This window comes from Triticum aestivum, chromosome 2D (genome assembly GCF_018294505.1).
Source record: "Triticum aestivum cultivar Chinese Spring chromosome 2D, IWGSC CS RefSeq v2.1, whole genome shotgun sequence".
Taxonomy (NCBI): Eukaryota; Viridiplantae; Streptophyta; class Magnoliopsida; order Poales; family Poaceae; genus Triticum; species Triticum aestivum.
Window position 1 is genome coordinate 32,163,076 of NC_057799.1, and position 12,573 is coordinate 32,175,648.

At 40.6% G+C, this 12,573-nt stretch overlaps 1 protein-coding gene and 1 pseudogene across 1 annotated transcript; both read right to left on the reverse strand.

Moving 5' to 3' along the window:
- Positions 1-1,241: 1,241 nt before the first annotated feature.
- Positions 1,242-1,920, reverse strand: LOC123048508 (two-component response regulator ORR42-like). Its single transcript, XM_044471596.1, has 2 exons — positions 1,705-1,920; positions 1,242-1,605 (listed from the first exon to the last, which is right to left on the reverse strand). Exons 1-2 carry the CDS (start codon positions 1,918-1,920, stop codon positions 1,417-1,419), a joined length of 405 nt encoding a protein of 134 aa, XP_044327531.1. The 3' UTR covers positions 1,242-1,416.
- Positions 1,921-8,824: 6,904 nt separating this feature from the next.
- Positions 8,825-9,390, reverse strand: LOC123048509 (two-component response regulator ORR42-like; annotated as a pseudogene).
- Between the last annotated feature and the right edge of the window lie 3,183 nt (positions 9,391-12,573).

Consider the following 12,573-nt stretch of genomic DNA (forward strand, 5'->3'; position numbering starts at 1 on the left):
AGCTTAAACCCTAGTTTATGCGTTGCTTCGTAAGGGGCTGATTTGGATCCATATGTTTCATGCTATGGTTAGGTTTACCTTAATACTTCTTTTGTAGTTGCGGATGCTTGAAATAGGGGTTAATCATAAGTGGGATGCTTGTCCAAGGAAGGGCAGTACCCAAGCACCGGTCCACCCACATATCAAATTATCAAAGTAACGAACACGAATCATATGAGCGTGATGAAAGCTAGCTTGACGATAATTCCCATGTGTCCTCTGGAGCGTTTTCCTTCATATAAGAGTTTTTCCAGTCTTGTCCTTTGCTACAAAACGGATTGGGCCATCTTGCTGCACATTATTTACTTTTGTTACTTGTTACCCGTTACAAATTACCTTATCACAAAACTATCTGTTACCGATAATTTCAGTGCTTGTAGAAAATACCTTACTGAAAACCGCTTGTCATTTCCTTCTGCTCCTCGTTGGGTTCGACACTCTTACTTATCGAAAGGACTACGATAGATCCCCTACACTTGTGGGTCATCACTCCTCAAACAAGATAATAGATCCTTAAACTAACTTTACTTCTCCATTTCCGAAGCAAGCTTCGCTCCCTTTCTGATCAATTCGTTTATGCAGCTCGCCCGTGCGCTCTTTCTTCTGTGTGGACCCGATTGGATGTATGGTGTGTTGATGCCAATCACTGGAAGTAGGATATGACACAATGCTCCTCTATACTTCCTTAAAAACCTCATAGTAGATTGTAAGATTTGAGGTGTATAACTCATCGACAATAGGGAGGCTGAATGGCGGGGCTAGAGCCAAATGCCAACGTTTGTGCTTGTTGATGTTACAAGAGGAGAAAGGTCGGGAAATAAATGTGCTAATGCCATAAATGCTAAGATTTCGAATAAGTGGTCTTTGAACCTTGCTGCAATCCATAGATGCACTAGTAGTCAAACCTTTCTCAAGCAGATGGATGGGTGCATGGAAAGTTAATTTAACTTACATGGACATGGCAGAGTTATGGGGGAGTATACCAATAGTTTTATATAAAGGATCAGTGATGGATTCATAATAGTGGACATTAATTGGATACACCACACTGGCCATTAACTGCTAATCCGGACCATATAACAGTTACAAAATATTGATAGCAGAATAACTTTCCTTTCAAAAGGGTACACAAATCACAACATGAATCTTGAGTTAGTGAGAAGCCTTGGCCAAAAACAGAAAGACTTGTAGATTATATCGATCCAATATATCATAAGTACCTTATTATTATGGACAATGATGTCTTTCCATTAACAAGAACTTCTCAAATCAAATGATACAATTGAACAAGCAACACAATAATGGAGATTGAAGCAAACATAGATCAAAAAGTTATACATTATTATTTCCTCCATCACTTAAGCAAGATGAATTGTGCTAGACCATGTCATTCGTCTTCTTGTTGATGACATCCTGAATGATAGGACCGAGGGCCTCCATCCTTATTGGTTTGGGCACAAATAAATCAGCACCAGCACTCATGAACGCCTCCATGGCATGATTATCGGCAGAAACCCCAACAATCTTCACATCAGTTTCCCCCATAGCACGGATCTTCACAATTGCCTGTCGAGCAATATAAAAATTATATTGACTTTTCTGCAAATAAATGGATTATATTTATATAAATACATGCCAAATACTTGACGATATAGAATTAATTACCTCTGGACCAGTCATGACGGGCATATCCTTATCGAACAAAACAATGTCAAACTTTTTCCCCTCAAGGAACAAATCAACAGCTTCCTTCCCATTCATGGCTAGAGTAACCTCACAGTGAAGTCTGAGCAGAAACGTTGAGAGGACCAACCTACAAACTTCAATGTCCTCTACAAGTAGTGCCTTGATAGAGGTGAATCCTTTGGCCTTGAGCTCCATGATCACCTAAACAAATTGTAAACACATGAATATATTTTATTCTTGATCCACGCATGCCAAATTAGTACTTCAAGCATATTGTTTTTCTTGAAAATAATCAACTAAAAAAATCTTAATATATTACTAAACTCATAGTTTAACTAATCGAGGAATCGCATAACACAATGAAACAAAATTGTGTATTTCAAATGAAAACAATGATAGAGAACGATCGATTGTGCTATGCATGTAAAGTTTCCCATCATCATTCCTTTTTATACGATATGTAGGACTGAAAGAATCAATCCGCCTAGATAACATCAACATGGAAAATAAACAATGAACATGCCAACAATTATACATAAATGCATATAGATGGGTGGTAACAAGAACAACGAAGATATTGATTAACAGATCAAACTAAAATGCATACTTCCACCCTATACTGGTATAGATCCACCTCTAACATTCTCCGGTATGTAAAGCGTGGACACTAAAAGCACCAGAAGCCTGATGATAAGACAAGGCAGGAAAACAAATAATGGAACATGCACCTGAAGGTTAGAGCCAGATGGTACTGGGGGAGATTGGGGATCTTGCTGCTCTTCCCGCTAGATAGTCTGGTGGTTGGGTGCTGGTATACCTGGTATGATGAGGTATTTATAGCTGGGAAAAGGTAAGTGTGGACAATGGACAACCTATCTCCACCGCCTTCACACACGCAGAAAATCTGCGCCGATCTTCGCCCAAGTATAAAGGGGAAATCAATATTAGTCGCGAATATTTGGTTATTAGTGAGTCATATCCCCACATAATATTCTCGACTGATGTTTATATGCAAGTTAATGCTTCATATCTAAGGTCACGTATTAAACTATATCTCCTCTAGTTATTAGAAGTTGTATGAGTTATAGTTCCAAATTTTGAATGTTGGCCAATATACCAGTACTAGGAAATACCTTACAGGTACTCCCTTCGTTCCTAAATATAAGTCTTTGGAGAGATTTCACTATGGGCCACATATGAAGCAAAACGAGTGAATGTACACTCTAAAATGCATCTATATACATCCGTATGTGGTCTATAGTGAAATCTCTACAAAGACTTATATTTAGGAACGGAGGGAGTAGATAATTAGCAGTAGAGCTGGGTAAGTGACCCGCGCTATTGTTAAGTAGTAGTAGCGCGGGTCAAAACACCACGCTACAGGTCTAGTAGTAGAGCGGGTGTATACACCCAACGCTGCTGCTAAGTGGGCCCCATAGAACCCCCGGGTCGAGCCATAGTGGCAGCGCTGGGTATAAGACCCGCGCTACAACTAACATGGTAGCTATAGCGCAGGGCTTATACCAAGCGCTGCCACTACTAGTACACAGGGCTAGCTGGTGGGCCCCATTTAGCAGCAGGGCTGGTGCATGATAGAGCTCTACACGTAATGGGCATAGCAATACCGCGGGTCTTCTTCCCCAAGCTACTGTTGTGGCAACCTTATCCCTCCTCCAACGACGACCCTCTCACTCACTCATGCTTCTTTCTCCTCCCGTTGTCGTCGCCGCCCTTCTCCTTCCTCCGTAAGCAGCCTCCCTCCTCCACCTGTCGCCCTCGTCCCTCCTCCTTAAAGTTGTTCTCCTCCCTCCTCCTCCTCTCTCCTCCCTCCTCCGGCCGCCATCCTCCCTCCTCCTCCTCTATGCCCTCCCTCCTCCCTCCTCCCTCCATCCTCCTCCTTCATCCCACCTCCCTCCTCCATCCTCCCCCCTCCTTCGGCTGCCATCCTCCTCCTCTCTCCTCCCTCCTCCCTCCTCCTCTCTCCTCTATGTTTTCTGTAAAAAAATAGTAAAATATAGAAATTATAGTAATATAATAGAAAATTTTAGGTATCAAATAGGTTTTTTGAATATAGAAATGTTTTAGGTAAAGAAACAGTAAAATATAAAAAATAGTAATGGAATACAATATAAAGACTAGTAATATAATAGAAAATTTTCAGTAAAAAATTAGTAATAGAATAGAAAATTTAAGGTATCGAATAGGTTTTTTTAATGTAGAAAATTTTTAGGTGTCGAATAAAATATAAAAATATAAAAATGTTGTTGAAAATTATATTGTGAATTATTTTTATGTTATTATCACTTTTGAATCAAAGAATCTTATATGAGATATGATGATGTAAATTTTCACTCGGTGGAATACGCAGGCTTTCTTGTGTCGCGTCCCCCTCTCCCGTTCGCTCCCGCCCCGTCCACCATGAGCACCTCCTCTCCTCTCTGTTCAGTTTTAGGTTTAGTTCTTTTTTAATATATATATATATATATGTAAATGGATGTATGTTCTTTAGATGGATGGATGCATTTTGTAGGGAACAAATCCGAGTGCCTATGTTTTACCGGAATGTTGATTCATTTCCATTCCTGCAAATTTTAGGCACTCGATATGTCCTGTTCTTAGCAAAGGTCATGCAAAATTTTCCTTGAATTTCAGAATGACTTGTGCTAGAAAGTAGGACATATCGAGTGCTCATTATTTGCCAGAACAGGAATTAAATGACATTTATGCAAAACCCCAAAATGTCGATACTCCCATCCATTCTTGGTGGGCTGCTACCTGTGATCCAGCCCCTCCTCAACTTCACGAGGGCATATCATCACTCATTATCCTATTTGCTTGGTGGCTCTGGAAACATCAGAATGGTTGCATCTTTGATGGTGATCGGCCCTCTATCTCTCTTGTCTCCAAGACCATCCAAGATGAGGCGTGGCTTTGGGCCAGGGCTGGCACCGCAGGGCTATCGAATATCATCCCTGAGACTTAGTCTTGTTTTGGGGGCTGAACAACCCCCTCTATGTATGTTCCTCTGCTCGCTTCCAGGCCTTTTGTGTACATGGGATAGTAGGCGGTCATAACGTATTGTTGTCACTCTTCTTCTATCAATGGAAAGATATGCAATATTTGTGTATTCGCAAAGAAAAAGAGATAACATGCACCATTGATGCGGGTCACTTAAAAGGGAGATCATAGTAGAGGGTAGAGATGGTAGCAGCTTGGAGAACGTAGGCCTACCCTAGCGTGCACTTGCAGCCACGTGAAATAAACAGATCCACGGAGGGCAGCGGGGCGCGAATGATAAGCCTAGCATAAACACAATAAGCTATCAATACTATTAGAGGTTAACACATGCTTCGCAACACCGTTCTTCACCTGTGGGATTAACTCTTCTTTATCTAGTAGATTATTTTGGATGGTTGTTTTGTTTTGATTTTATCTGTGTTGTGCTAGATTCTATTTATGTTATAACGGTGTTTTTTGTGCATATAGCGTGCTAGGTTGTGGTTGGAGACAATATTTGTTCTAATAGATGAGTGGAGTGTTCAATGCATGCTGTGGTGTCTTTACACGTTTCGGCCTCGGTGTCAGTTGGTGGTGGTTGTGTGAGCCCCTTCGGAGCTCCTATTCTTTTTTCTGCATGAAAACTTTCAGTCTATTTATCTTCAATCATGGTAGTACAACGAACACCAGAAATAATAAAAAGTTATATCCAGATCCTTAGACCACCTAGCGACGATTACAAGCACTGAAGCGAGCCGAAGGTGCGCCACCTTCATCACCGCTCCCTTGCCAGAGCTAGGCAAAACTTTTTGTAGTACACAGTAGGGGAGTCATCGTACTAAGGCCCCATGGGACCAGCGCACTAGAACAACAACTGCCACCGATGAAAAGATGTGTAGATCGTAAGAATCTAACCTGAAGACACACGAACGAAGACCGGATCCGATTAGATCCATTAAAGACAACCACCGACCGAATTCTGCAAGACCAGCTAGAGACACGCCTCCACACGCCCTCCAATGATGCTAGACACACCACCAGAACAGGGTCTAGGCGGGGAGAATCCTATTCCATCTTCGGGGAGCCGCCTCTGTCTCGTCTTTCTCAGCAGGACACAAACACTAACCAAACCAATAGAAACATCTAAAAAGGAATCCCTCCCGCCGGCAAGGCCCAGGATCCATGGCGTCTCCATGGCCCTAGGGCCACCAGAGACGAGGCAGACTAGCGGCGGCGCTTGCGGGACACAGGGGAACCCTAGCGTTTTTGGAGGAGGCGGCGGTAGCTATGTGTGCATTGGGAGCTCCTATCACACGTTCAAACTGTGGAATTGCTGCTATACCGCTCACATAGGCCGTTCGCTGAAGCTCTGGCTCGATCAACTTGGCTCCCTTTTCCACTTGCTTATTTAGTTTTTTTCGCTCGCTCCGGTGCTAGCTCAGAAATTACCAGCTAATATGTTTTTATTTGAAAACAACCAATAAATCAAATATGCTCATGGATTAAAAGATGGATCTTAAAAATTGTTCTGAATTAAAAACAATGGATGTTTTTTTAAAATCTTAGTGCCTTGAAAATATGTCCATGGATTTCAAAAAATATTTGTGAAAATTTAAAGGAGGTTCCTAAACTGAAAAAATTTCACCAACTTTAATTTTATTATGAACTTTTGGAATACTCCTACATATGCTCCTCGGGGCGGTGCCCTAGGCGTCCTTGGTGAAGGTTTGGTTTGATTTTAGGTAACAATTTTGGGCTTCAGCATGCATGTCCATTTTCTGGGATAGTTTTTACTGTCATTGAAAATCATGGATGGGTTAGTGAATGGAGTACAAATAGAAAGAAAGAAATTGTGTCTGCGAGATTTGAACTGACTACCTCGCTCTTATGTAGGAGTTAGACTAAGATGGCTTCAAATCGAAAAGTGTTTAACAAGAAAATTGTTCTTCTCATAGAAATGAACAACTTTCCTTTTGGATTTTTTCAATCCCATGTCATGCGGATGCCGGCCGCTTACATCCCTAGTCGGACAGTACTCCACATATATAAATTGCAGAATGACAATTCAAAGAAAAAAGAACACAATGCCATTTCAATGGTTATATCACAAATGACAAAAACATTACAAGGTTCAATTTCCAGTATTACAAGGCTAAAGTTCAAACTGATATTGCAAATGAAATCCAGCTTCTGCAGAACCTTTGTCATACAGCTATAGACACCCGTGCTGATTAGCTGAACATGAACATATAGAAGGTTCAAATTGATATTACAAATAGTTTCTCCATTCCAATATTTCTGCAGGGGGGTCAGCCACTAACAAGACATGTATGGGCATGACTGACTATAGGAAACAGGAAATTTGCCGTCAGTCACTGACAGCAAATAATAGCTGACAGAAAAATAGAGGAAAACTTGATGACAAAGAAACACTATAGGCAAACAGGTACAAAGGCTGACAGCAATGGGACACTGTCGGCAAAGGCATGTCCTTTGTCCTCATCTTCGGGCCCACTAATGGCAAAGAGTGTAACTAGACGGAAGTGCAACGACGTGGCATTTTGCCGTCAACCGCAACACTCACCGGCATATAAGAAGGGCATAACATGTGGAAATCATTGTACTAAATTAGAAGAGCATACCATGCGCGTACTTGATCACCACGTAAAACCCCGTTTTCTCGGCGGGTGCCTCGGCCTTGGCACCTCGCAGCACCTGCATGTGGTCTGGCCAAAATGGTAGGGACGATTTTCCAATCCATGCTACCAGTCCAAGTTGTAATTCATGCACAAATTACTACACATATCTTATATGCTTGTCAAATTTCAAGATGACCAATACATATTCAAGTTGTCATACAGCCCTTGTGTATGCACTGAAATACAATATTGCAATCCCCATCACAACTATTCGGGGATGAATGGGAAGCATAAACAAGGAACAAAATTTTGCATAAGTACTGTCTGTGAATAATCGGAACTCTTCATCCAGTGACCCACTACTTGATGGTAAATCTGTAATCCATATTTACCGATTTATGCACGTACTTCCGCTGGTTATCATGTCTATACAAGCTTTGTGTTTTCCTTTGTAATATCTGAATATGCTATATATGCACAGGAAAATCAAGGATTACTATTCTTTGTACATATGTAGTGTATTTTTCTTTCCCGTAGTAATAGTTCAAGTAGAGGCCAGATGCAGTGACATAGATGGTCGAAGGCTATTTGAGGCAGCCCCAAGCCCTATCTCGCTCTTGGAGCTCCTCCCTTGTTCAAGAAGGAGCTCCTCAACAAGATAATAGATCCTTAAACTAAATTTAGTTCTCCATTTCTGAAGCAAGCTTCGCTCCCATTCTGATCAATTCGTTTATGCAGCTCGCCCGTGCCCTCTTTTTTCTGCGTGGACCCGATTGGATGTATGGTGTGTCAATGCCCATCACTGGAAGTAGGATAAAACGCTCCTCTATACATCCTTAAAAAACCTCATAGTAGATTGTAAGATTTGAGGTGTATAACTCATCGATACCAGGGAGGCTGAATGGCGGGGCTAGAGCCAAATGCCAACGTTTGTGCTTGTTGATGTTACAAGAGGAGAAAGGTCGGGAAATAAATGTGCTAATGCCATAAATGCTAAGATTTCGAATAAGGGGTCTTCGAACCTTGCTGCAATCCATAGCTGCACTAGTAGTGAAACCTTTCTCAAGCAGATGGATGGGTGCATGGAAAGTTAATTTAACTTACATGGACATGGCAGAGTTATGGGGGTGTATACCAATAGTTTTATATAAAGGATCAGTGATGGATTAATGATAGTGGACATTAATTGGATACACCACACTGGCCATTAACTAGTAATCCAGACCATATAACAGTTACAAAATATTGATAGCCGATAATTTTCCTCTCAAAAGGGTACACGACTCACAACATGAATCTTGAGTTAGTGAGAAGCCTTGGCCAAAACAGAAAGACTTGTAGATAATATTGATCCAATATATCATAAGTACCTTATTATTAGGGACAATGATGTCTTTCCATTAACATGAACTTCTCAAATCAAATGATACAATTGAACAAGCAACACAATAATGTAGATTGAAGCAAACATAGATCAAAAAGTTATACATTATTATTTCCTCCATCACTTAAGCAAGATGAATTTTGCTAGACCATGTCATTCGTCTTCTTGTTGATGACATCCTGAATGATAGGACCGAGGGCCTCCATCCTTATTGGTTTGGGCACAAATAAATCAGCACCAGCACTGATGAACGCCTCCATGGCATGATTATCGGCAGAAACCCCAACAATCTTCACATCAGTTTCCCCCATAGCACGGATCTTCACAATTGCCTGTCGAGCAATATAAAAATTATATTGATTTTTTGTAAATAAATGGATTATATTTATATAAGTACATGCCAAATACTTGATGATATAGAATTAATTACCTCTGGACCAGTCATGACGGGCATATCCTTATCGAACAAAACAATGTCAAACCTTTTCCCTCAAGGAACAAATCAATAGCTTCCTTCCCATTCATGGCTAGAGTAACCTCACAGTGAAGTCTGAGCAGAAACGTTGAGAGGACCAACCTACAAACTCCAATGTCCTCTACAAGTAGTGCCTTGATAGAGGTGGATCCTTTGGCCTTGAGCTCCATGATCACCTAAACAAATTACGAACACATGAATATATTTTATTCTTGATCCACGCATGCCAAATTAGTACTTTAAGCACATTGTTTTACTTGAAAAGAATCAACTAACAAAATCTTAATATATTACTAAACTCATAGTTTAACTAATCAAGGACATCGCATAACACAATGAAACAAAATTGTGTATTTCAAATGAAAACAATGATAGAGAACGATCGATTGTGCTATGCATGTAAAGTTTCCCATGATCATTCCTTTTTATATGATATGTGATGCGGCTTGAAGCTACGTCGGTATTTCCCCAAAGAGGAAGGGATGATGCAGCACAGCGACGGTAGGTATTTCCCTCAGTGAAGAAACCAAGGTTATCGAACCAGTAGGAGAACCAAACAACACAACGTAAACAGCCCCTGCACACAGAGAACAAATCCTCGCAACCCAGCGTGTAAAAGGGGTTGTCAATCCCTATCGGGTAGCGACGCCCCAAGATGGGCAAACGGACGTGAGGAAATTGTAGTAGATTGATAGATCGAACGCCAAATAAAATAAATAAAAATAAATTGCAGCAAGGTATTTTTGGTTTAATAGATCTGAAAATAAATGCAAAAGAAAAGTAGATCGCAAAGGTAGATATATGAGAAAGAGGCCCGGGGGGCGTAGGTTTCACTAGTGGCTTCTCTCGAGAAAAATAGAAAACGGTGGGTGAACAAATTATTGTTGGGAAATTCATAGAACTTCAAATAATCATGACGATATCTAGGAAATGATCATTATATAGGCATCACTTCCAAGATTAGTAGACCGACTCCTTCCTACATCTACTACTATTACTCCACACATCGACCGCTATCCAGCATGCATACAGTGTATTAAGTTCATGGAAAAACAGAGTAATGCAATAAGAACGATGACATGATGTAGACAAGATCTATCTATGTAGAGATAGACCCCATCGTTTTATCCTTAGTAGAAACGATAGATATGTGTCGGTTCCCCTTCTGTCACTGGGATCAAGCACCCTAAGATCGAACCCACTACAAAGCACCTCTTCCCATTGCAAGATAAATATATCAAGTTGGCCAAACAAAACCCAAATATCGGAGAAGAAATACGAGGCTATAAGCAATCATGCATAAAAGAGATCAAAGAAACTCAAATGCTTTCATGGATATAAAAAGATATAACTGATCATAAACTCAAAGTTCATCAGATCCCAACAAACACACCACAAAAGAGTTACATCATATGGATCTCCAAGAGACCATTGTATTGAGAATTCAGCGAGAGAGAGGAAGCCATCTAGCTACTAACTACGGACCTGAAGGTCTATAAAGAACTACTCACGCATCATCGGAGAGGCACCAATGGAGGTGGCAAACCCCATCCGAGATGGTGTCTAGATTGGATCTGGTGGTTCTGGACTCTGCGGCGGCTGGATCAATATTTCGTCGACTCCCCTAGGGTTTCTGGAATATTGGGGTATTTATAGAGCAAAGAGGCGGTCCGGGGGGCACCCGAGGTGGGCACAACCAACCAGGGCGCACCTAGGCCTCCTGGCGCACCCTGGTGGGTTGTGCTCTCCTCGGAGCACCCCCCCCCCCAGGCGCAGCCAGGGCCCATTACGTGTCTTCTAGTCAGTTAAAAAATCTCTGTAAAGTTTCATGGCATTTGGACTCCGTCTGATATTGATATCCTGCGATGTAAAAAACATGCAGAAAACAGCAACTGGCACTTGGCACTATGTCAATAGGTTAGTACCAAAAAATGATATAAAATGATTATAAAACAGCCAAGATTGATAATATAACAGCATGGAACAATCAAAAATTATTGATAAGTTGGAGACGTATCAGCATCCCCTAGCTTAACTCCTACTCGTTCTCGAGTAGGTAAGTGATAAAAACAGGATTTTTGATGTGGAAAGCTGCCTAACATGTCATATCATATTCTTTTCTTTATAGCATGGACATTTGGACTTTTATGTGATTCAAACCAATAGTCTAGTTTTGACATGATAATTTAAATACTCAAGCATATCAACAAGCAACCATGTCTTTCAAAATATCAATGCTAAAATAAGTTATCCCTGGGCCATCATGCTCAACCATTGATCCATTCATAAAACACACTCGCATATTAGCTACACCCAATACTCAAGTACGATGATATTGCCTCCTAGTTGGTGCTTTTATAAGAGAAGACGGAGACTCAAATTCAAAATAAAAATTGCATAAAGTAAAAGAAAGGCCCTTCGCAGAGGGAAGTAGGGATTTGTAGAGGTGCCAGAGCTCAAAGCAAAAAACTTAGAAATAAAAACATTTTGGGAGGTGTATCCATCCCACCAACGAAAACGACTTAGAGTTCCCAACACTTTCCCTGCTAGATATATCATAGGCGGTTCCCAAACAGAAAATAAAGTTTATTCCTTTTTCCACCATACTTTCACTTTCCATGGCTAGCCGTATCCACAGTTGCCCTCCATACCAACACTTTCAAAGGAATTTATTATTTGACAACATAAAGTAAATTCATTTTTTTCATTTCGGGACTGGGCATCCCTAAAACCTTTGCCTTAATCTCGTGCAATGACAAGTGAATAAACACCCATCGTGAGAATAACACATCCAGCATGGAAAATATTAGCCACCCCTCACCGCTCCACGAGCGAAACGAACGCACAAAAGAGAGGTTTATTTTGAAAGAGATAGCAGATGCAAATTTGCTTAGAACGGCAAAATAATACCGCATATAGGTAGATATAGTGGACTCATGTGGCAAAACTGGATTAAAGCATTTTGGATGCACAAGTAGAGATCATACTTGGTGCAAAATGAAGGCTAGCAAAAGGTTGAGAAGCGACCAACCAAGAAACGAATAATCTCATAAGCAAGCGTTAAGCATAATTAACACCGAATAATGCACCACAAGTAGGATATAATTTCATTGCATGACTATTGAGTTTCGTGCTTGCATTGGGAATCACAAACCTTAACACCAATATTCTTACTAAAGCATAATTACTCATCAACATAATTCACATATCACATCATCATATCTCAAAACTATTAATAAGAATCAAGTTTATTTTGTCCAATGATCTTCATGAAAGTTTTTATTATATCCTTCTTGGATATCTATCACTTTGGGACTAATTTTCATGTGTTGCTTTTCATAAGCTCAAATAAA

Coding starts and splice junctions, on each gene's coding strand:
- LOC123048508 (XM_044471596.1), bottom strand. CDS start 1,920: ATGGAGCTCAAGGCCAAAGGATTCACCTCTATCAAGGCACTACTTGTA. Junction 1,606..1,704: donor CCGTCATGACTGGTCCAGAG/GTAATTAATTCT, acceptor ATTGCTCGACAG/GCAATTGTGAAGATCCGTGC.